Source organism: Mytilus edulis, chromosome 6, assembly GCF_963676685.1.
Source record: "Mytilus edulis chromosome 6, xbMytEdul2.2, whole genome shotgun sequence".
Taxonomy (NCBI): domain Eukaryota; kingdom Metazoa; phylum Mollusca; class Bivalvia; order Mytilida; family Mytilidae; genus Mytilus; species Mytilus edulis.
Window position 1 is genome coordinate 90963099 of NC_092349.1, and position 26771 is coordinate 90989869.

Consider the following 26771-nt stretch of genomic DNA (forward strand, 5'->3'; position numbering starts at 1 on the left):
GTACTCGTCCTGTTAAAATTGTTCGAAAATGTGCAATATTGTTTTCAATAAAGAAAACTTGTTATTGTTCTCTTCAAAATCATGTTAGCTAACTATTCCATTATTTTTTTGTTATCAATTTCTTGTTATAAAAAATTTAAATGATCTTATAAGCATGTAACGTTTCTTTTTTTGCCTAGTATATAATGTTTACGTCGGATAATAAAACACACTCTAATGTTTTGGGACATTGAACAACATAGTTTGAAACAAATGAAAATAACACTATAGAGATAATATTCTTTCAAATTCCTTCTTAGAAATGAGTGCGGGGTGGTCACATAAAAACATATGTTACACACCATATCTGCCTTCCCAATCCAGGAGCCTGTTTGTCAGATGCTGTAATCCGTTTTTATCTGTAATGTTTTATTTTTAAGTCATTGTTTTTTCGTGCCTGTTCTAATGTATTGTATAATTTACTTCATAAATGTTTGTTATCTGAAGCTTGTATGATACCCCCACTGGTTATATATATTGACTTTTAAATATTAATTTATTGGTATTATAAATAATAGTCATTACCTACTTATTTTATTTATAATGAAACAAATAGATTAGTTCAATATTCGATCTGATATGCACTTATGTTATTTATTATAAGAAATAAAATCCTTCGTCACTACTCATTATATCTTTATATTGATGAACCTCTTTAACTGTTTATTTCAATTCATATGCAATATTCAAATACGGTGAACGTTCTACACCAATACAAAAACTTTGCATAATATGTAGTCCATGATAATGTCAAGGTTTTTCATTACACATACAAGAAGACGTTATTCTTATAGAGTGGAAGGGAAATTGCCAAGTGTTTTATCTGTATGTATATCATATCTTTTAATAATGTTTTGATTTTGTTTTGAATTACCTAAATTGTTTTTGCATTGCAAATATTTAACATTTGTTTTTTATCTTTCTTACAAGTATGTATTAACTGTCTGAGGATGATTTTAAACAAGTAGACTTTTTAAGACAAAAGTCAATTCTTAGTATAAGACAAACGAAAAAGGAGAAAGTACCTATATTCATCTTATCAAATTATTGTATTTCACATTCGCTTTCTGATCTACCGATAATTAGACGTCCTTGATCTAGTACTCTTAGTATGCGTGCATACAAATGATATGATAATTGAAGTTGGCATTCGCAAGCAGGAAGACTAAACACTCCTGCTGTTAAGTTGTTCTATTGTATTATTATTGTATTATTTAAAAGAAACATCATCAGGAACTATATTGTTTACCTTTGAATCGTTATTTTTATGTTTTCATTGATATATAGCTGTTTAGTCAGTACACAACCTAGCATTTATATTTACAAAAACATTATTTTTTTAAAGAGTTTTAAAATGATAATTAATATGCAAGTAAAACTTTATTATTGTTTCCCTTTTATACTATCGCGGTTTACTGATCAAATTACCTGTCTGATTAAACCTATGATAATACTTTAAATAGGACAGGTAAATATATACGATTACATATAATTAAAAGTGTATAAGTGCAACAGGTGAGAGATATACACATTATTAAAAAGGCGGAACCGTAGTTGTAAATTGAAAAGTCATTTGGTGATTCAGGTCTGTATAATATTTTACAAATTAGTAAAGTAAGTTTTCAATAAAAGCTGGTACAGTACGTTTTTGGAAATATGTTTTCACTTTGTAAAGTGACTGCAAATTGAGGCCTTGATGTATACGATTATTTATTATTGTGAATTAATCAAAGCGTCTTTATTATCGATATTTCTATTAAGTATGTGGAAAAACAATATGCTTATTCTAGAAATGTTTTTGTTAAATTAATTTAACTGCTTCAATTATTTTTTTCCAGCGATTTTCCAGAAAATTAAACACAAAAATCGTTGAGATCGAACTTTTGTCATGTACAATTAAATTGTTAAAAGTTAAAACCTTAAAGTGTTGTATATTGAGTTCTAGACATTTTATTTTCTGATATTGCGTTGCTTGAGTTTAAATTGATTGTTTAACCCTATTGTAATCAAATAACTGCATTGATAAAGCGAACAGTTTTAAACTGATTTTCAAACGTAACAAATTGATTGAAAGAAGACAAATCTGGGCTGCAAGTTGATACCCATGGAAACATATCATTTTCAAGAGGAAAACAAAGGAACTACAGGACAATTTTAGTGCAACGAAAACAAAAGTCAACATATATTGAAACGAACGATAATAAAAGATAATAGCTGCCATATTCCTGACTTGGTAAAGGACATTTTGAGAAAAAAAATGGTTGAACCTGGTTTAATGACTAGCCAAACCTTCCTCTTTATAGCAACATTATGTGACAGAAATACAGCACAAACCACAAATCCACGTCATTGATCGATATGATGTAACCATTCTTTCACTTTAAGTTATTTAGTTTTACGGGTTTTCTGGTTGACTATTTAATTTTCTTCCAAGTAAAGAGAAAGTTTGAGTAAGCAAATGCACACCAGGTCTATATCGTAAACAAGTGATGATGCGACTGATTAACTGAGGTTATGCTTGCTATAAAACCAGGTTTATTCCACCATTTTTAAGTCAGTAGTATTTGATATTTAAAGTAACCCAAATAAAAAACACGCGAATGAGACCTTCACCTTTTCCTTGTGTTTTTATTTAGCACATTTGGGACCCAGTTTGAATCGATTGACTGTTCAATACGATTACACTGCTTGATCGTGTGAGGATATACTCGCTTGGGTACATTTTTGATATTTGAAAATAAAAAAAATGCACCAAATCGCAGTCTATGTTACTTTTTCTGTACCGTTGTCAACTCCAAAATCTAGAATTATACCATGTAATAACGTAGAGTGCTAATCATTTTGAGATGTATAAGAACACAGCCACGATAATTCATAAATGTCTTAATTATTTTTATTTATAATCATTATTATACTACTATCATTTGGAAAATGAAAATATGCAGCCTCAGTTGTCATCACGTTCCTGTCGTAAAATTTATGAATGTATCTCCCACACAGTCTTAGTTTTTAATATCATAACTTTCGTCAACTGTCAAATTTTATAAATGTACTAGTCGATATCGTACATTACATTTTCTCTTAGTCGCACACGCATTTAGTCTCTTCTGTAAATGCTTAACTTACGACATGTTAAAAAATTTAAAACGATGAAATCGTTGTAATGTTTGGTCAAAAATCATATAAATTTAAGATTGTTATAGCTAGAATCAGATTAGTTTGTTATGATGAATATTACATTATAATCATACTGATGAAATATATGTGTTATCCGATATGTTTTAAGATAACTTCACTGATTGTTTGCTTTTATTTCTATTGGTGTTGTGTTGTATACTTTTGAGGCGTTAATATATATGTATTTATACCACATGAACTAATTCATTATTAAAAGCTATAAAAACTACTAGATACAGTTATGCCATTTGTTCCGTGATAACACGTTGTGTAATTAGCACATCTTATTAATCTAATATGTATATAAATCCCTCTGATTATATCAAAATACCAAATTTATTTAATACAGTTATTTATTCACTGTGTCTAAACCACACCGTCAAAATTTGTTCGGACTCGATGGTATCTAACATCGGGCACAATGACGGAACATCAATAGACAGAAGAAAGATAGATTTCTCCTTATTTTCATATTTTTTTCATGATATCAAAGAATATATATACATATACAACTATTTTCTATTGTGATATGCAATATTTTCTACAACTGTTCTATATTAACGGAGAAATAAGTAAAAATGCATGTCAAAATGACGAATTGAGTGAACCTTGCCTCGAAATTGTTTAATTTCTCGTTAAATTGTTCACATTGTACGGAAAGAAAGGTACGGAAAGATAGATACTGACACGAAGATTGCAAATTTAGTTATAATGAGCTTCTCAATACTTCTATTTCTGTGTATGGAACGAAAGAAAAGGGTCATGTCAAATTAAAATAAACCGGTTTCGTCAATGTTGTTTACTACACAATCACCCGGTTTCGTCTATATATATCACCCGGTTTTTTTTTTGTAAACAAACAAATTAATAAAAGGCAACGTTAACACGGATCTGAACATTGTTTTTTTGAGAATTTAATATATATTTATTGTAAAGTAAACTTGGCGTGTTAAAATATATTTTAAACGGGCACGTTTTGACATAGGTAATTATGGTAATACACATTTTCCTAATGAAAGGTGTATCCCTTATTTCACTTAACTTCAAACTAATTTTAAATTTGTCAAGGAGGGGAATTTTGTACCATAATTGGCAAGTAACAGCTGCGCCATGACCGCATGATACGCCCGTCGTCTTGTGAGTGAAGTTGTATGCAATAATCAGAAATAGTTTCTGGCGCACCATGTAAAAACCCCTATTCTTTTTTTACAAAAAACTCAATAACTCTAAAATAAAAGTTTGAATCATCACCAAAAAGTATAGAGATCTTAAGATTAATGTTAATAAGAAGTGAGTAAAATTCAAACAATAATCATAAACAGATTTTGAGATACATCGCCATAAGTGACCCCACCCCTTTTTGTTTAACCAAAAACATTCAATCAACCTAAACCAAAATTTTAAACATCACCAAAAAGTAAACAGAAGTTTGAAAGATTTATATAACTAAGAAGTATGTAAAGTTTGATGCAGTTATAATACTTCGTTTTTGAGATATGGTGCGACATGTTAAAAAAACCCACATTCCTGTTTCACTTACATTTCCTGTAACTCAAAAAGATTTAATTTGATTTTCACTAAAAGGTTTACAGATCGTTTGACCATTATAAGAAATGACTATGTTAAATTTTAAGAAATAAGATAAGCTGTCCTCAAGTTACGGTGCGAAATGTTTATGCTTGACAGACGGATAGATGGACGGATGGACGGACCGAATGACTGATAGATGGAAACGCAAAGAAATGGAGAAAAAAAACTCGTAATTAAAGGTCAATAAGTTTTATTAGGATGTCGGCCAAGTCGACTTATTTGTATATTTTGTCTTCCTTATCATTTTTGCTATTCAACTTTTAAATACATTTGAAAAAAATGTATAGAAATCGATAAAAAGAACTTGAAATTCGTCACTTATCTCATAAAGTGTATACCGAATTAAAATTTTGTAAGAAATAAGAAAACAGGGACATCCGCGAAATCGGATTATGTGAGTTGGATCATGTTTATTATAAACAAGGAAGAAATCGTAAGATCTGTGTACCATACTTGTATATGTTCCAGTCAAACCTTCTAACTTTTGACACTTGCAGCTTTATACAAATAGTTCAAAACGCTATGAATTCGAATCACTATGTCTCGCTTGTTTAAAAATACCAAGGAGAATGTTTATAATAAACATAATCCAACTCACATAATCCAATTTCCCGGGTGTCCCTGTTTTCTCATTTCTTACAATATTTTAATTCGGTATACACTTTATAAGATAAGTGGCGAATCTGGAAAACGTATAGGTTGCACGCCCTCGACCCCCACCTTTGGTTACCAAAACTATATTGATTCATGTATTTAACGATTTTGTAAAGCAAAAAATAATCAAAATATTGTTCAACTCGGCGGTATGTAAAAGCTGTTCGAATAACGTCCACTTTGAAATAAACTGAATCCGTCTGTCCGTATATATTGTCAATATATACTCATATAGAAAACGCATATTTAGAGAGCTTTAACCTCAATCTCCTGTTAAAAAATTTCGGCATGCAAAGTAAAATTAAAATATTTGTGTTCTATAAGAGTAGGAATTCAAGTGTTTGCTTATTATTTATTTAAATCTGAGACTCATATAAATAATAAGCCGTTGTCCGGTGAAAGAAGTTGCATGTTTTCCAACGACCCACAAAAGTCCTTTTCAACGCAGAAGTTAAATAATCAATTATAATGTAATGCGATTATGATTTTTTTTATTTGACCAAACCGGGTTATGCATTGTGAAATCTATGCCGAAACCGGGTGGTAAACATTGACGAAACCGGCCAGTTCCATTTTGACATGACCCATTTCTTTCGTTCCATACACAGAGATACAAGTATTGAGATGCTCATAATGACTAGTTTTGCAATCTCCGTGTCAGTATCTATCTTCCCGTACCTTTCTTTTCGTACAATGTGAACAATTTAACGAGAAATTAAACAATTTCGAGGCAAGGTTCACTCAATTCGTCATTTTGACTTGCATTTTGACTTATTTCTCTGTTAATATAGAACAGTTGTAGAAAATATTGCATATCACAATAGAAAATAGTTGTATATGTATATATATTCTTTGATATAATGAAAAAATAAGAAAATAAGGAGAAATCTATTTTTCTTCTGTCTATTGATGTTCCGTCATTGTGCCCGATGTTAGATACCATCGAGTCCGAACAAATTTTGCCGGTGTGGTTTAGACACAGTGTTATTGCGGTGCGTATATATCCATGTTCTTTGTCAATAGATTTGTCTTATGTAATTACTCGTTTTTACTTTTTAAGCAAAATATTATTTGATAACCTTCACATGTTTCTTTTTGCATATATACCAATCACTTTTCTGCATTTACGAATTGTGTGTTTTAAAAGTCTATATTATGGTTTTACTGAATCCCTCATAAATGTTCTTAAATTGGTGAATATTTGTTGCCTCACTATCACATAAAATTGTTTGATCGGATAACATCAACACACTCATTTTCCAGTGCATAAGAGTTATGATATCCCATAAGTTTTCACTTTTGTCTAAATCGAATAGTTTTGTGTTGTGGCTACATAGAAATATATAAAATATGTCCGTTTATCAGAGAAATTTTTCTTGTTCTATTTTATATGCAAATATCATTTGAATTAGAAAAATAATTATTTTAAAATGGGATGAAAGAAAATGTTATTCCTTATCGCAGCTTTCATGTGTTACATAACCGCCAAACATTTGGACTGTTGTGAAAGTGACAGGTTTAGCGCTATAAAACCAGGTTCAATAAACCATTTTCTACATTTGAAAATGCCTGTACCTAGTCAGGAACATGACCGTTGTTGTCCATTCGTTTGATGTGTTTTGTCATTTTATTTTGCAATATGATTAGGGAATTCCGATTGAATTTTTCTCGGATTTCAGTTTGTTTGTGATTTTACTTTTCAATAATGATTAATATAACTGTTTTCTTGTTTTTAAGGTTAAATGGTGATGGAAAAACATAACTGGCAAGTTGTACTTGTTATTGGGACACCCATGGGAAAAATTTCCAATATTAGTAAAATGTTAAAAGATCATATGTTTATAAAAGGTCTGCAATCAAATCGTTTTAAACCGTTTTCTTGGCACGTGGAAAGTGCAAAGTGTTGTGGAACACGCAGAACTGTGGATACAGTAGAGGTACTACACATGACATATTTAAGAGAAACCAATGCAGCAATTCAAACACGGTATAAGTGTGACCGTCATCGGATTACAATTTCCTACTTAGTATATCTTATAATGAAAAAACGTTTCAAATGCATTCTGGAAGTGCAAATGGAAAATATGAATCTAATTACTCAAGTTGAAACGTTTCGTGTAATTAAAAACTGGGAATGCTTTGCAAGCAACCGATATATCATCCCATCGTTTCATCTGCCCAACATAAACAGACAGAGTGGAGAAGCTGAACATCAAGTTAAAAGCATATTAAAGAAAATACAACGTAATAACAAATTAACAGAGTCACATTCCAAGAATTTTATAATGTAAGTAAATAGTCTATGAAAATTACATTTACTCAGATGAAGTTTATTTTACTAATTTATATAGAACGATAAAAATATAAAATGTGTTTGGTGCGTGTTGTCCACGAATGTTATCATTTACTATGGTATAAATCATTACGTTTTTCTCATTACAAAGGAAATGAAATTCCCCGCTCAGTATTTAACATAGCAAACATTTTTATTTTTTTCCTCTTTTTTAAAGAAATGACATTGACCTTTTTGGATTATCACTTTCATAGCTGGTCACGGATATGTACAATTTTTTGTAACCCCAATCTTTCTTTTAAAATTCTTTTTTTTACCCCAATCTTAAACCGTGATGTAATCGAATATTTGTGATTAATGTTTATATATAAAACATAATTATGGTTTCTATGAAAGATGGATTAAAAAATACCAGAATAACAGTCAAACACATAGATCGAGAGTAAATTGACAAAGCCATTGCTAAAAAATAAAAAGACAAACAAACAAATAATAGTACACAAGACACAACATGTAAAACTAAAGACTAAGCAACACGGACCCAACCAAAAATGAATAACTATTGACATGGAGAGGATATCGAAATTCATATACTGAGGTCATATATAACAACATTACTAAATTGATATACATTTCATCAATTGTATGCGTATTTTCGTCTCAATGACGTTAGCAAATAATAACTTACACGACTAGCATAAATAGAAGCGTCATATGAAATGTGTGATTATAAGTCATATATCTGAATAGAAATTTCGATTTCGGTATTAGAGTTCGTGTTGTTTCTTCATTATTATTTATAACTGTTGATGTAAATGTCTTTGGTTTTTTGGAGTCTTTGTTTACTCCTTGGTTATTGTCTTGTTCATCCCGTCATTTGTGATTGTGCTATGGTAATTTTTGTATTCGTGTCTTTCGTGTTTGGTTGTGAGGTTTATTCACATGACGTTTTGTTTTTCTTTGTTGATTTTTCTCTTTTGTTGTTTATAGTTATTAAGATTACAACTAAATATCCCTATATGAATACTTTTACCCTTATGAATGTTTGATTTGTTTATATATTGTTGTCAATATAATGAAATTATAGCCGATTGTCTTACAAGAGAGGTTTAGTTAGCTATAAATAAAGGCAAAGGTAGTATACCGCTGTTCGAAAGTCATAAATCGATTGGAGAAATAATATTCGGGTTACAAACTAAAACCGAGGGAAACACATCAACTATAAGAGGAAAACAACGAAACAACAGAAACACAAGCGCAACAAAAAACTAAACGACAATACAACACACAAAAAAAACAAAAAAAAACTATAAGATAACAACTGCCATTTTCCTGACTTGGTGAAGAATATATTCAGAAAAAATGGTTAGTTGAACCATGTTTTGTGGCTAGCCAAACCTCGCACTATATGGCAATGTTAGTCATGGCACTAATATGACAACAACATTACAGTACTACAGTACAATAAAATTGAGAAAGGAAATGGTGAATATGTCAAAGCGACAACCACCCGACCATAGAGCAAACAACAGCCGAAGGCAACCAATGGGTCTTCAATGTAGCGAGAATTCCCGCACCCGTAGGTGTCCTTCAGCTGGCCCCTAAAATATGCATAATAGTACAGTGATAATGGACGTCATACTAAACTCCGAATTATACACAAGAAACAAAAATTTTAAAATCATACAAGACTAACAAAGGCCAGAGGCTCCTGACTTGGGACAGGCGCAAAATTGCGGCGGGGTTAAACATGTTTATGAGATCTCAACCCTCCCCCTATACCTCTAGCCAATGTAGAAAAGTAAAACAATAACAATACGCACATTAAAATTCAGTTAAAGAGAAGTCCGAGTCTGATGTCAAAAGATGTAACAAAAGAAAATAAATAAAATGACAATAATACATAAATAACAACAGACTACTAGCAGTTAACTGACATGCCAGCTCCATTAAACTGATTGAAAGATTATGTCTTCATCATATGAATATCAGGTACAATCCCTCCCGTTAGGGGTTTAGTATCATACTATCATAAAATATATGAGAAGAACATAACCCGTGTCATGCCAACAACTGTTTTTTTAAGAAATAAATGTGTTTAGTTCCGATGCAAAGACCCTATCAGTGAATCAATGTTAAAGCCAAAATATGCAATCTTTAATGACCTGACAACAGTATCGTAACTATATCCCCTTTTAATAAGTCTATTTAAAGGTTTTGTTAGTTTCTGAGGAGAATACTGACATTTTTGTGCTTTATAAAGAATATTTCCATAAAATTTTGGATGTGAAATACCTGAACGTATAAGATGTCTGCATGTTGAGTTATATTTACGAATTATTTCCTTATACCGGTGATAAAATTTAGTAAATGTTTTGACCAGTTTGTGATATCGAAAACCCTGGTGTAATAATTTTTCAGTAATACATAAATTTCTCTCGCTAAAATCTAATACATTGTTACATACACGAGCGAATCGTACAAGTTGAGATATATAAACACCATAAGATGGTGACAAGGGAACGTCACCATCTAAAAATGGATAATTAACAATAGGAAATGAAAAATCATCTCTTTTATCATCTCTTTTTGTATCAAGCTTCCCGTTTATGATATAGATATCAAGATCGAGGAAAGGGCAGTGGTCATTGTTATCATTAGCTTTATTTAAAGTAAGTTCTACAGGATAAATTTCTTTAGTATACATACTGAAGTCGTCATTATTTAGAGCCAATATATCATCCAAATATCTAAAAGTATTGTTAAATTTTTGTATCAAATGTTGTTTTGATGGGTCTTTGCTAATTTTAGTCATAAATTGTAACTCATAACAATACAAAAACAGGTCCGCAATAAGTGGTGCACAGTTAGTCCCCATTGGAATTCCAATAACTTGACGATATACGGAATCTCCAAAGCGAACAAAAATGTTATCAAGTAAAAATTCAAGTGCATAAATAGTATCAAAGCATGTCCAATTGACATAGTTCTTTTGTTTATTGCTACTAAAAAATGATCTAAAAGAGTTTGAACATATGTACTCGCATTCCGACTTTTTAAATGCCCAGTTAATTAGGGATGTGAATTTTTTCTTAATAAGAATATGAGGCAAAGTGGTATATAGGGTGGAAAAATCAAAACTTTGAACAGATTCAAAATCACCAATATATGCATGCAATTTATCAAGTACTTCCAACGAGTTTTTGACACTCCAAAAGTAATTAATTCCACTATTTTCAAAGGCCTTATTTGAACAATTTATTATCAGGTTTTTTATTGTACCAAGTGTACTAGTAAGTAAAACAGACAATTTAGTAGTTGAACAATGGCTGGAAGATGAAATAAATCTATATTTGTAAGGTTTTTTGTGCAGCTTCGGAAGCCAGTACATAGATGGGACTTTCATTGTGTTTGGTTCTGCTTGTAAAGAAGTAGCTAAAAGTTTATGTTTGTTACAGATGTCTGAAGTCAGTTGGAATGTTGGTGAATTCGTGATTTCCTTTTGCAGAACCTCTATATAAAATTTACGTCAAACAATAATGATATTATTAGCAGCTTTATCAGCCGGGACAAAAACAAATTCTTTGGCTAGTTCTGTTAGTTTATTTTTGATACGCGAAATAGGGTTTTTATAGTTTTTGTTGAGGGTAAAATGTTCTTTAAAATGTTGTACAAGTTGATACAAAAGAACATTCAAGACAGTGAAATACATGTCAATTTTACAATATAATAGTACATTTCTACATGCTAATAGTAATCAAAGGTACAAATCTTATACTTTAAAACGGCAGACGCACGCTTCTTCTACATAAGACTCATCAGTGCCGCTCACATTAAAATAGTTAGAACGAGTACAAAGTTGAACATTGATGAATAGAAATTCCAAAACGTTGTGCCAAATACGGTTATGGCTATCTATGTTTGGCTTTCAAAAATCCGTAGCATGTAGAAAAAAAATCATACATTTTTGTACTTTTGCAGACAGTAAATTGACAAAAATAACCATATCATTGATATCCATGTCAACACAGAAGTACTAAACTGAGTTTAATTCACAATTGTCTACATACAAACGTGTATGTATGAGTTAGTTATATGATAGTTTATATTCATTCGTTTAATGCATTTGAGCTTTTAATATTACTTTTGAATTGAGGACTTTATGTTTTGAATTTTCTCCAGAGTGCTTTATTTTCTCGTATAACATGTTTTAACGCAAGGTTTGATATATGATCGCTCACAGTATAGGTTTGTTTATTTCACAGACGGTGTAGTCTTTCAACCAAATATGTATTACTAGTCATTATAGTACTATGGCATGCAGCGAAAGCAAACAGCGGAGATCGTAAGTATATTTTGAAATAAATTATTTTTTTCAGTTAAAAAAAAAACCTATTTGTTTAAACAATGGTCAAATAACTGAAGGGTACTTTCATTATTTCAAGATGATAAGGTTTCGAATTTATTTCAGTTACAATGACTAGCCACCATATAGTTATAATATTTGAACTTAGTGGATAGTTGTTTCATTGGCAATCATACAACATCTCCTTATTGTTATACAGATCATAATGACCGTTATAGATCAACATTGTTTTAATAGTGTGTAATCCCCGAGTGTTTGTTTGTTACTTTCATTTGCATATTCCAACAAAAAAATAATGAACCACGGAAAGTATTTTTTATGGCTGCTGCCGCTAACAATTTTATGTCCAAAACTTACCTGATTTCCAAAGGAAGAAAGCATAGATGCATTGGAACACACAAGTATTGATTGCATAATTAATAGCTGTTTAAACGATATTTAGTTCATAGTTTATCTAATTATACAAGTTTATGAATACAGCTACGCATTAATTTAATTTGAGGACATTCTTTTTATGCAACAGAAGTAATACAGTGGAAACTAATGACTAAGCCTGTGTATTTTGGAAGAAGCGTTATTCTTGAATGCATTATACATACAGAGGACAAATCTGCACCAATGTTATGGACTAAGCTACCAAATGGAAAAACATTAGCCGTCAATAAGATCTCAAGATACAATGAAAAGTATGCAGTTACAGTTGAATATCATGAGACGAAAATGATATATAATCTAACGATCAAACACTTTAACTCAAGTGACGTAAATCAAATGTATAAATGTGATTTTGGATTTCACTCTTATTCAGGCAATCTCATGCTAAATGAAAACGATTTTATCTGTAAGTAACTAATCATCATAACTTGAGGTGTCTTATATCCTCTACTTGTATTCGTTTCTATAAAGGATTAAGGGGGTAAAAGTATTTGTGAAACTTACTCTTACCATAACCCTTATCATAACCCTAATCCGTAACTTAATCCTAACCATAACCCTTATCATAACCATAACCCTAATTCTACACCCTAACATAACCCTTACCCTAAACCCTTACTTAGTTCTTATCCTTACCCTAAACAGTTATCAATGGTATCAGGATTATAATTTAGTACGCCATAAAAAATGTTTGCTACTTATAGTATAACTAATCGCCGTATTTGAATATAAAAAAATAAGACAACGCGTGACCGAACGACGCATGGATTAAACGAGTGCGCAGCACGAGTTTAATCCATAGCGGCGTTCGGTCACAAGTTGTCTTATTTTTGATATTCAAATACGGCGATTAGTTATACTTTTTATTACATTGTCAAATGGCTTTTTTTTATGAAATTAATGTAGAAAATGTAAGGGACTATATGTTTTTCCTACGCATTTACAATTTGTTTTGATCCGACATTTTCGACTTCTTGACAACGCCTATTGTTGTATGACGTCAGAGAGTGAAATAACCACGTTTATTTCACATGTGAAATTATCGGTTTTTATTTAACTGGGAAATCAATGTAATTTATTGCAACCAATGTAATAATTTCTGTTCATTAACATTTTTTTAAAGATAAAAAAGGTTTGACGTCGGAAAATACATTACTCATCAGCTGATTTATTTCAGTATGACTTTTGAAAACAATAATTATTGACAAATATTGTAGAAATGGGACGAAATATACAAGAGAGACAGTAAAACTCATTGATTAAAAATAAACTGACAACGCCATGGCTAAAAATAAAAAGACGAACAGACAAATATTAGTACAAAAGACTTAGAAAACTAAATACTCAGCAATACGAACCCCATCATTAACTTGGGGTGAACTCATCTGCTCCGGAATGGTAAGGAAATCCTGTTTTACATGTGGCACCCGTCATGTTGCTTGTGGTATTACAAGTCCGGTAAATTGTATTATTCGGTAGGTCACATTCGTGAAAAGGGAAGGTTATTGAAGTTACGAATTAAGAACATATTCAATATCATCTGTGAAACGTTTATTCCATAAATGTCAACTAAGTCGTGAGGGCGTCCGTAAAATTTACGAACTCATGGTTTAATATACATGTTGTCTTACATACAAAAACATCGTTGCTGTTAAAAGCTTTTGTTTTTATTAATTTTGTTTCTTTGTTGTTGTCATCATTTCGTATTTAATCGTAACACTATATTTAAATATAATCTGTAACTTCCAATAAATATGGTTTGGTCTGTGAACGTAATTTCTTTGTCTTGTCAGCTGAACCATCAGTAGAACATATGAAGAACTTCAGTCTATATGACAGGAAACTAAATGGCATTGTGATGGTTTATAATAGTTATCCAAAACCTATGTGCTCCGGAAAATTTGAGGTAATAGCATTATATCATTATCTGAATAGGTAGATGTAGCCTAACGGACAAATCGTATTGGATTTGTCTTGGATTTTATTATTATCTTTTTTTTCTAATAATTTTTGGTACATTTAACTGGTTCAAAGCTCATCGGTCTTTTGGCGCAAGTATTCGAAAAAGCCTGATCTCTTCGACGTGTGTGATGTTGTTATAACAATCTCGTGAAGACGAGAGTTACAAACACTTATCAGATAAAGTGTTTTTCCCGGTGTATGCAATTAATATCATGAGAGAGTTTGGAGAATTCATTTCGTAATGAGATAAACAAACTCTTAAAGTCAAAAGTGAATTTGTTATTGATATATCTCTTTTTGAACAAAATTTAGTTAATCTTTAGGTTGAGAAAGAAAATTAAATTGGAGATTTATCTAGCAAAGGTTTTTAACACCTATGTTTAAGACACATACACATTAAGAATGATTTTTTTTCTTAACAAAGGTCCAAATAATGGTTTAAGTATACGTATCTAATAACAACCTTTATTTCAGGGAGAGGAAATATCACAGTTTATGAAAATTAGTATTAAGAACATTTCAATATTCTACGAAACAAAGATTGAACTTGACTACAAAACAGATTTGTGTACAGGCACTGTCAATGTGACATGCAGTTATGGTAACCACACAGTGCTGATTACTCAACTTGTTGATGCTTGCACAGGTTAGACATTCTATACGTTTAGACATTCCAATGATTTAAAACAGAACATTGAAGTTTGTTCGAAGTAAATATATTCTATTGAAATAACATTTTACAAGGAACATTCATATATAAACCAGTTAATCGGCATCGGTAGAAATCAATTTCTTTTATGTTTGAATTGAATAAAATTCTGCAATATATTGGTTACGTGAAAGCAGTACTTTCCAGTTGAAAACGCTAAAGGGTTTTAAGCATTATTTTTGTCGATTTGTATTGACTTTCATGTTCTCGTTGGTTTTACATTTTGATTTACCAGTTTTTATTCACTAAACTATCTGAAGAAAGTTCATTATACTGTTACAAAAAAAACTAAAATCATAAAAATTCTGAACTCGGAGGAAAATACAAAACATATTAAAAAATCGATGGCAAGTCTCATTTTTGACACGAATCAATTTACAGTGACTTGACTTGACTATGAATGTTACCGTTGTGATTTTACTTTTTACCTGTAGATATTTTTCAACCAGATTGAAACATTGACAATACAATAGGGACATTTTAATTGACCAGTTGGTATTGCTAGATTTAAATCTACCTTGATGCTACCTGTACAGTTTTTTATTCACCTAACCCAAAGTTTTCAGCATGCTTTTATCCTGATTTTGTTAACCTATCACTTCACCTGTTTAATTGTTACTGTTGTAGTGTAACTGAGATAGTTTTTGTTTAACTTATAAGTTTTTTATATGGCATCAAGGCTTCAATTTTTATCTTTGTTGAATAAGATAATATGCATTCAGTCTAAATTAGTTTACATGGTATGAATAAAGCTAGAATATGAACACGTATATTTGAAAACTGGACACAAACTTATTTCATGTTCTAACATTAACTAAACCGGTAATGAAATTAAAATTATTATTTGTCTTTTTGGTCATGGAAATGGATGTTCTCCCTGAAATAATTAATCATTCAAGTGCCAAAAAACACAACATTAGGACGGAAAAAGAGATTTTATTTTACTGTTATTTAAAATTTTAGAAGAAGGCAAGCCAGATCGAGACTATATTTTTTATAAGGGAATTTAATTGCATGTCATATATAAAGGCAACAGTAGTATACCGCTGTTCAAAACTCATAAATCCATGGACAAAAAACAAAATCGGGATAACAAACTAAAACCGAGGGAAACGCATTAAATATAAGAGGAGAACAACGACATAACACTAAAATGTAACACACATAGACAAAATCCCACGAGAATAACAAATATAACATATATATATATATATAACATGAAAACCAAATACATGAATTTGGGATAGACAAGTACCGTGACACGTCTTATCGCAATGTGAATTTACACTCAAAAATAAGAGAAAACAAACGACACAACGTTATAATGTAATACACACAGAAACGAACTATAATATAACAATGACCATATTCCTGACTTGGTACAGGGCATTTTTAAAGGAAAATTTTTGGGATATATTATAAGAGTGATTCACTACATTTCCTCTTGAAAGTTTGCATAGCCAACTACTATGAGTGCTTAGATTTCTTGTATATTGTTGAAAAAAACCTTTTAAATATCTGTTTGGCTCTTTAATGGAAAATAACTCAACATAATTTGTTTTTTGACATGTTCCTTGTACAGATTGTTAATGTATAATCATATTGAAATATCAAACTCATATTTTAATGAACTATTTTATTTACTCTACATATTTTATATCTCATCCGGTTGTATATCATTTTCTTTATCTGAAATAACTTATAACATTTTTCTAATTAAATGAGCATGATGAAATTTTTCGAATATTTGTTCATGCTTTTGACTATATAACTAGATGTTCTCTCTATATCAATATTCTGTTAAATTTCCCATGATATATATATCCCTAAAAACAGGTACAGAATTTTGCAATATTTGATTATTTCCATTATCACATTTAAGATGAGTATATTCACTTTACACATATTTTGGATAAGTTTATTCATATATTTTCACTTTATCACTTGATTTTATTATATCCACAGTATTGAATTTTTATTTCATTATCATGTATATATTCCAATTAAACAATATTAGATCCAGAACTTTATAATGATTATTTCCAATTTGACATTCATATTATCCCAACATTAGGAATATTTTGGAATATTTTACTTTTTCATTTCACTTTATCACTATATATGACTATATAAACTTTATGAATTTAACATTTTGTTTCATTTCCATGATAATTCCCATGACATATATTCCGTTTAATCAGGTGAATCACTCTTATAATATATCCCAAAATTAATAATGAATGTGTTGCAATTATTTCTCTATCATGCATTCAAGTTTGATTTTTATATTCTTTTAGATAACTTATTCCATATTATGAAAATTGAATTTTCTTCAGTAAAACACAGTATTTTTTCCAAAAAAAATCCTCTTATAATAAATTTAACATCACAAATATCATAATCAAAAAATTATAAAGAAATGCACAATATATAATCCATCTGAAAATTGAAACTGAAATCACCTGGATAGCTCTTTCAGGTGTCACTGAGAAATGAACAATACTATGTATGAGGGTTACAAATTTAAAGAATCATTTATTATTTAAAAACAGTTTTAATTTTCGTACATATTAATATGCAGTTAACAAAATATTTTACTGATTAAGATTTTATAAATATTATCCATACTGGGGATTCAAAACAATGAAAACCTAAAAATATTTCTACCCTTTCAATATTTTGATAGCATTATCTTAGAAAATTTTCAGGAAAAAAGCATGCTGACAGTTTTGGGCTAGGTGAATAAAACATTTTACAGGTAGCATCAAGGTACAAATGTAGATTTAAATCTTAAAAAACCAACTGGTCAATTTAAATGTCACTATTGTATTGTCAATGTTTCAATCTGGTTGAACAATAGCTACAGATAGACAGTAACACTTATAGTCAACTCACTGTGAAATGAAATACTTTCAAACCCATCGTCTGTATTGAAATGACGAGAAATGCTATTTTATTTTAATTAAAACAACTTATTATTCCATGCATACGATTAAATAGGACTTAATTTTGTGTATCAGAAATTACAATAATAAAACAGTTGTCATTAAAAGATGTATGTTTTACATTTAAATTGAGAATGGAAATGGGGAATGTGTCAAGGAGACAACAACCCGACCATAGACAAAACAACAGCAGAAGGTCACTAACAGGTCTTCAATGTAGCGAGACATTCCCGCACCCGGAGGCGTCCTTCAGCTGCCCCCTAAACAAATATATACTAGTTCATTGATAATGAACGCCATACTAATTTCCGAATTGTACACAAGAAACTAAAATTACAAAAAATACAAGACTAACAAAGGCCAGAGGCTCCTGACTTGGGACAGGCGCAAAAATGCGGCGGGGTTGAACATGTTTATGAGATCTCATCCCTCCCCCTATACCTCTAGCCAATGTAGAAAAGTAAATGCATAACAAAACGCACATTTAAAATTCAATTCAAGAGAAGTCCGAGTCTGGTGTCAGAAGATGTAACCAAAGAAAATAAACAAAATGACAATAATACATAAATAACAACAGACTACTAGCAGTTAACTGACATGCCAGCTCCAGACTTCGATTAAACTGATTGAAAGATTATGATTTCATCATATGAATATCAGGCACAATCCTTCCCGTTAGGGGTTTAGTATCATACCATCATAACATATATGAGAAGAACATAACCCATAATGTCATGCCAACAACAGTTTTTTTAATAAATGTGTTTAGTTCCGATGCAAAGACCCTATAAGTGAATCAATATTAACGCCAAAATAAGCAGTCTTTAGTGACCTGACAACAGTATCGTAACTATATCCCTTCTTGATAAGTCTATTTAAAGGTTTTGTTAGTTTCTGAGGTGAATACTGACATTTTTGTGCTTTATAAAGAATATTTCCATAAAAAAATGGATGTGAAATACCTGAACGTGTAAGAAGTCTGTATGTTGAGCTATATTTACGAATGATGTCCTTATACCGATGATAAAATTTAGTAAATGTTTTGACTAGTTTGTGATATCGAAAACCCTGGTGTAATAATTTTTCAGTAATATGTCTATAACATTTAATCATCATGTTTGAAAGTGATTGACTATCATAAGGATTAAATTCGTATAGCAAAGACGCGCACCGGACGTAAAAAAGTAAATAACAAAAATCTGAACTCCAATGAAAATTCAAAACAGAAAACCCATAAACATGCGACAAAATCAAGTAAATTAAACGAATGTAGAACAACTGTCGTATTTCTGACCTGGTACAGACAGTTCCTTATGTAGATAAAGTGGTTCAAAAAGTAAAATCACAAAAATACTGAACTTCGAGAAAAATTCAGAATGGAAAGTCCCTAATCAAATGATAAAACACACCAACAGATTGTTATCCGTGTATCGTTGATACGGTTTGACCCTTTCAAGTCTTATAGTCAGTTGATTATATTTTACTGATATTTGTGTCTGGTTATTTGTGACCCAGTGTTTTGATAATCCTTTTGCATATCGTCAAAACTTCTTTTACAATTAACGATGACAAAACATTGAGAATGAAAATATAGAATGAGTTTAAAGATACAGCAACGCAACCGAAGAGCAGATAACATCAGACGGTCTCCAATGGGTCTTCAACACAGCGAGAAAATCCCGCACTCGGTTTCGTGGCCACCAAACAACAATTTGAACAAGATCAGTGATAAATTACGTCATACTAAATTCTAAAATATATAAATGAACAAAAATCAAAAATCATACAAGACTTACTGTTACATATTACTAGAAATGCAAAAGTAGTACGTTGGATTTGACGTTGAAGTTTTATTCATTTTGGCTAAAATTGTATATATCTTATTTTGAAGATTCATCGGAAACGAGTAATACAACTGTACTGATAATTGTAGCAACATTAGCAGGTTGCATGCTTGTGGGTTGTTGTTTGGCAGTCTACTGTTATCGGAAATGGAAACAAACAAGATTTCCAGCACCTAGTGTTCAATTCAATGCCATTGCGCAATAGATATAGGTTGTTTTCCAAATGGTAATAAACATTTACTACAGACCTGTATATCAACGCAGAAAAAATCCAGGTTATATTATCAATGTGTTCAAAATCTCTAATGATTATACAGATAGATATATATTTTTATTTTGAAATGCAGCTTGGTATTCATACATTGAATACAAAATATTACAATTTTTAACATGTGGAGTCAATAAACATGTATATTTATACACACCAGACTTTACAGGAGTATGATGTAGTGTCATTAACGTACAAACAGGTACATGAATAAATTAAAAAATCATAGTTATCTTATCAATGTATATCTGAGGCTAAATTCCTTTTAGATACAATGTAATTACTATATATCAGATGTATTTAATATTAAATTATAAAATGAAAATGAAAGAATCTGACTAATTATTTGTTTGATAAGGTTAGTGTTGTTCAATGAAAAGTAGGAAGATAAGAGTTGTCTCTCTGTGTGCTATCCACAATGTATTATGTGAAAAATAGGATTGGTAAGAACAGATAAAAAAGACTCTATCATCCAGAATTTACTAAATTCTAACAGTTGATCTATATAATAATCATTTGTCCCATTTGCTGATAAAGCAAAATAGTATGTAAACACTATCTTTTGTTAAAAACGTATAAATGAACATGTTAATGCACACATGAAAAAATCTGACACTATTCATCAAAAAAGTACATGACAAGCATTTGTAACAATGCTCATCCAGCAATTAACAGACAGGACCCTACATAATACAATGCAGCTATTATAAAATAAATCAAACGTGTTTATGCTAACTTTGTTATATACATGGTCAAAAGCGCTGGACACGAGGCTATGATATATGTGATGCTATAGTGTATCAAAAATGTGAGTTCCCGTTGAGTAAAAACGTAAAAACGTCAAAAGTTTGTCAGCCCAAAAATCTGTTTATACTGTCGTTGGGTTTTACATTCAGACTTATATACATATTTGTATAAATATTTGTAGTAACCTTGTATCTCAACACACACGGGGATTCAGTGGACATATATATTGTATGGTTGTCACTTGCTTAGACTTGAATGTATGATATACTTATTGGTAACGACTGCATAATGAACTGAATCTCTATGTCGTACGATATACAAGAGAAAATGTTGAATAAGTTTTAAAAAAGTCAAATCACAACAAAACTGATCTCCGAGAAACATTCATAACGGAGAATACCTACCTAAATGGCAAAATCAAAGGCTCAACCACATCAATCTAAATGATAACAACTGTCATATTCCTGACTTGGTACTACCCTGTTGAAGACAATATATTATTTTACAATATTGCGATCTTCAAGTATGTTTTTCCCTTGTGGACTCCTAATTAAAACATTTGAATTAACTTCATTTTTTGTAGTTACTAGTGTCATGCATTTGAATTTTTGTTTGAATTGTTTCGATTTTTGGCATCCTTAACTTTCTAATATTTGGATTTGAGCGTTAATGATGAAGGTAAATACTGAACACTACATTATTGGGCAATATTCAGTTGATCATTCAATTATCAGACCTTCTACAACAACCTCAAAAGTTGTGTAGTTCAGTAGTTGATTTTCGTATAATACATTTTTATTAATCTGGCCGTTAGTTTTCCGAATCAAATTGTAAACAAGTCGATGTCTTTTATAGGCGACTATAAGGTATTGGTTTTTGTCAAATTGAAGGTCATATGGTTGGATCTAAGTGCTTACGTCCACTTCATAAGAACTTGGATAGATAGTTACATTGTCAAATACACCACATCTTCTTATTTTTATATAAAAAGTGCAAACTTGAATATTGAATTCTTAGAAGTACACATACTCTAGATTTCACGTATTTTTTTTTTGGAATATACATACTCTAAATTCCATATGAAATGAACACGTATGCCTTATGCATTTGTTGACATATTTTTAAGAAGTAACGAAATTTTCTCACAATGACTTTTTACATCAATACGCAGTAAGTCACACATGTGAAACAGAGTGCAGGCTACTAGATTTGATGATTGACTGGTCGACTAAACGTTGCCTAATAATGCAGTGTATAGTATTTTAAATGCCATTCAGAGGGAAACAACTGTTACATTTATTGTTATGTTCATTACTGATAGTTACTTCACCAATAATATCACTAAAGATATTGTGAATTATTCCCCTTTATACATCTTTTTTCACAAATATTCAGTTTATTCAGTTTATTATTTACGAAAGTTTCAGTTTTGTAGATGTCATTGTGTAAAGTTATGACATTGTATAGAACTGAATCCTAAGTAAAAATCATATACATACAACCAACAAGGACCCATATATTGTAATCGCTGTCTTTGCTAGCTATGCATGGCTATGAAATTGAGATATCAAGATTACGACTAGATACTGCTCTTTCCATTACAGAGTTGTGAAATATATGTTTCCTAATTAACGTAGCAATTAAGCTTGCATAATGATGTATCATTTGTACCACCCCACGGCACTCCACAGAGTTTGATTAGCAAAAATGATATGTTTATTCCGTAAACATGGTAAGTTTTATAGACTTTTCAAGCATCATGAATCAAAATATTGCAATATTTTTATTGGTTATTTGTTTGGTCATTGGTGACTTTTAAACATTTCGAAGATGAAACTTTTAATACATGGAAACGGTATTTAGTAGTTATGCAGAGTAACCCTTGGTTGACTTTGACAAAAGGAATGAAGCAACAAAGATTTTGTTCTATTTGTCTTTATTATTATAAGATATTTAAAAAGGAATAAATTTCACAACTTGAATCACCAACGTATCCCTATCATATGTTAATGTGTCTCTGAGGAATAATGAAGCCTGTCAAAACTTGATTAATATTAAAAACAACATGATGCATCATTATGCAAGCTTAATTGCTACGTTAATTAGGAAACATATACAACTCTGTAATGGAAAGAGCAGTATCTAGTCGTAATCTTGCTATCTCAATTTCATAGCCATGCATAGCTAGCAAAGACAGCGATTACAATATATGGGTCCTTGTTGGTTGTATTTTACTTATGATTCAGTTCTATACAATGTCATAACTTTACACATTGCATTGAATGATTAAGTGATTTTGGGGCCCTTTATAGCTTGTTGTTCGGTGTGAGCCGACGCGCCGTGTTGAAGGTCGTTCATTGACCTATAATGGTTTACTTTTATAAACTGTTATTTGGATGGAGAGTTGTCTCATTCACACTCATACTACATCTTCATATATCTATTATTACATTTTTTTTATTCTGCAAACTACATTCACAATTCTCTCATATGTTACCATGTATTGATAGAATAACTAATCGAAGAATTCAAATAGAGAAAAATATTCAACGAGTGACCGAACAACACATTAATTCACGAATGCGCGAAGCGCATGAGTTAATTATCAGTGTTGTTCGGTCACGAATATTTTTCGATATTTGAATTCTTTAATCAGTTATTCTTTTTATTAAATTAGTAAATGGCTTTTTCAAAAGAAATTAATGTAACAGTTATCAAAGGTACCAGGATTATAATTTAGTACGCCAAACTCGCTTTGCGTCTACATAAGACTCATCAGTGACGTTCATATCAAAATATTTCTAAAGCCAAATAAGTTCAAAGTTAAAGAGCATTGAGGATCCAAAATTCGAAAAGTTGTGTCAAATACGGCTAAGGTTATCTAAGCCTAGATAAAGAAAATCCTTAGTTTTTCGAAAAATGCAAAAGTTTTGTAAACAGGAAATTTATAAAATGACCACATTATTATATTCACATGTAAGGAACTATATCATTCTTCTACGCATTTACAATTTGTTTTGATCCGCCGTTATCGACGTCTTGACAACGCCTATTGTTGTATGACGTCAAAGAGTGAGATAACCGCGTTCATTTCACATGTGAAATTATCGGTTTTTATTTAACTGGGAAATCAATGTAATTAATTGCAACCAATGTAATTAATTATAATTATCCATCAGCTTATGCTAATTTTATCAGAAACTCTACTAAAAAAAAATGAGTGAGTGAGAAATGCACCAGTGTTCGATATGGTTAGTGTTCTATTTATTTCTTTTTGTTCGTAATGCTTCTTTTCGATATTTGTCAAATAAAAACCAACGATCCTAACCCTTATGCACTGTAAATGTATTATGAGAAACGGTTATATGTGTTTGTTGAAAGACATTGTTGATTTCAATTTAAAAACTATTAATTATCAGCAGTAATGTCAGGGACTAATTGAAGTGAAAATAACTAGATATCAATAGGTTGAATCATACTATTGAAAACCTACAGAATGATTGATTCACGGTTCATCCGGGAAAAGATAATCATATATCCACTTAAAATGTCAAGAGAGGACATCCTTGTCAAGTTCAATCGAAAAAAAACAATAGACAATCCATCCGGCAAATTTAATTGGGAACAACATATAAATCAATATAGATACGACTACGGAAGTATTACAAACCATCGTAGATTCAAACCGTTCAAAACAATAACGCATTGAAAAAAAATCAATTTATTTTGTACTCGAATGTGTTTGTGGTGCCAACTTTCCCATTGTGATAAAACGATTTTGTTAGAGAGGTGTATCATTGGCATAATCACAGACAACATAAAAAGACTTAATGATTTCAATACGTCAGAATTCATTAGATTTAGATTGTCAGCAGTGGTTTGCATCATTCCTGATGGTTGAGAATTCAGAAATGAACTTCGCACACACGTCATATATAAGATATGAAAAAACAGTTCATGAATATACGAAAATGTGGTATGATTGCCAATGAGACAACTCTCCATCCAAGTCATAATTTATCAAAGTGAACCATTATAATTCTAAGTATGGTCTTCAACAAGGAGCCTTGATTATCACCGAACAGCAAGCTATAAAGTGCTCCGAACCATTAACATTACTAGTGTAAATCATTAAAATGGAAAATCCAATGGTGTAATCTATATAAAAAAAAACATGAAACAAGAAACTCTTATGAAGCACATTAGCAAACGACAACTACTGAACATCAGATTCCTGACTTGGACAGGTGCAAACATTTGCAGCGGGTTAAACATTTAATTCATATTTATACAGACTGACGATTACCAAATAAAATTGACAAACGTCCCATTTATCAGACTATTACATTGTTGCCTCCTTCTTATGGTGTTTACATTTGTCAATTAATACGTTGCAAATGTCAAGCTCAGCGTATGCACTTCATACACCTTATCGCTATTTGTCCGCCATTACCGGATATCACACAGGTTCCCGTAAAATTTTGACGTCATAAAACAAAATATCTGACGCCACAATTGAAAAGTGATTGTTGTATGCGTCAAAAGTTCAAGCGGCCGGGTCAACCGGGATTAGCGATAAGGTGTATTCTAACTGGTAGGCTCCTGACAAAAAAACTGTGTCACTCCGACTTAACGAAAAAAATTGACAAAACATATAACAAATCTTCACGGCGCCATATGTTCATGTACTTTAGCTATATCTCAATTCATCAACAACATGTGTACGTGATCTCTAAAACATAAGAATAGACGTTGTTTCTGTTTATAAACTTAAACAATACACTTATAATTCGTACACAAAAGTGCAACGTTATCATTCTTCATATACAATTATTATTGTATAATTATCAGATTTATTTCCACAGCCCTTCTGTGTTGAAAAAAGAGGGACAAAAGATACCAGAGGGACAGTCAAACTCATAAATCGAAAATAATCTGACAAAGCCATGGCTAAAAATGAAAAGGACAAACAGACAAACAATAGTACACATGACACAACATAGAAAACTAAAGAATAAACAACACGAACCCCACCAAAAACTAGGGGTGATCGCAGGTAATCCGGAAGGTTAAGCAGATCCTGCTACACAGCGGCACCCGTCGTGTTGCTTATGAGATAACAAATCCGTTCAATAATCTAATTTGGTAGATCACATTTATGAAAGGGAAGGGGATTGTAGTTACGACGTAAGGAACATATCCAATATCATTTGTGAAACGAATATTCCATAACGGTCAAGCAACTCGTGATGGCGTCTGTAAAATTTACGAAAAGATAATTTCAACTTCACCCTTTTTGAACTGATTTGATGATTTCCTTGTAAGCAACACACCTCTATTAAGAACATCATGAAATAGAAAATGTAAGCACGGGAATATCGTATCAATTGGGAGATAAATACACCGTATGCAGGTGCTGCTCAGTTATCATTGATATTTTCATCATTATAAATTAACTGTTAACAACATTTTTCAATTTTTGAAATACTAGGGCTTTTCTACCTCAGGAATATGTTACCTTAGCTGTATTTCACAAAACTTCAAGAAACTTTTGGTCCTAAATGCTCTTCAGCTTCGTACTTTGGCCTTTTAACACTTTTTATTCGAGCGTCACTGATGAGTCTTTGTAGACGAAACGCGCGTCTGACGTATATACAAAATTTCAATCCTGGTATCTATGATGACTTTATTTACAACCAATGGGTCGATGCCACTGCTGGTGTAGATTTATGTCCCCAATGG

The 26771-nt window shown here is 31.1% G+C and overlaps 1 protein-coding gene across 1 annotated transcript; it reads left to right on the forward strand.

Annotated features, from left to right (window-relative positions):
• The first annotated feature begins 755 nt into the window (after positions 1–755).
• Positions 756–20607, forward strand: LOC139528888 (uncharacterized). Its single transcript, XM_071325125.1, has 7 exons — positions 756–864; positions 7198–7747; positions 12019–12098; positions 12643–12960; positions 14348–14460; positions 14991–15162; positions 20062–20607. The coding sequence occupies exons 2-7, from the start codon at positions 7203–7205 to the stop codon at positions 20217–20219; spliced, it is 1386 nt and encodes a 461-aa protein (XP_071181226.1). The 5' UTR covers positions 756–864; positions 7198–7202; the 3' UTR covers positions 20220–20607.
• Positions 20608–26771: the final 6164 nt, after the last annotated feature.

Bases quoted from the DNA above. Each gene is read 5' to 3' on its own strand.
- LOC139528888 (XM_071325125.1), top strand. From the start codon at position 7,203: ATGGTGATGGAAAAACATAACTGGCAAGTTGTACTTGTTATTGGGACA. The intron at 7,748-12,018 runs GTAAGTAAATAG...TTTATTTCACAG, and splicing joins CATTCCAAGAATTTTATAAT to ACGGTGTAGTCTTTCAACCA. The intron at 14,461-14,990 runs GTAATAGCATTA...CCTTTATTTCAG, and splicing joins TGTGCTCCGGAAAATTTGAG to GGAGAGGAAATATCACAGTT.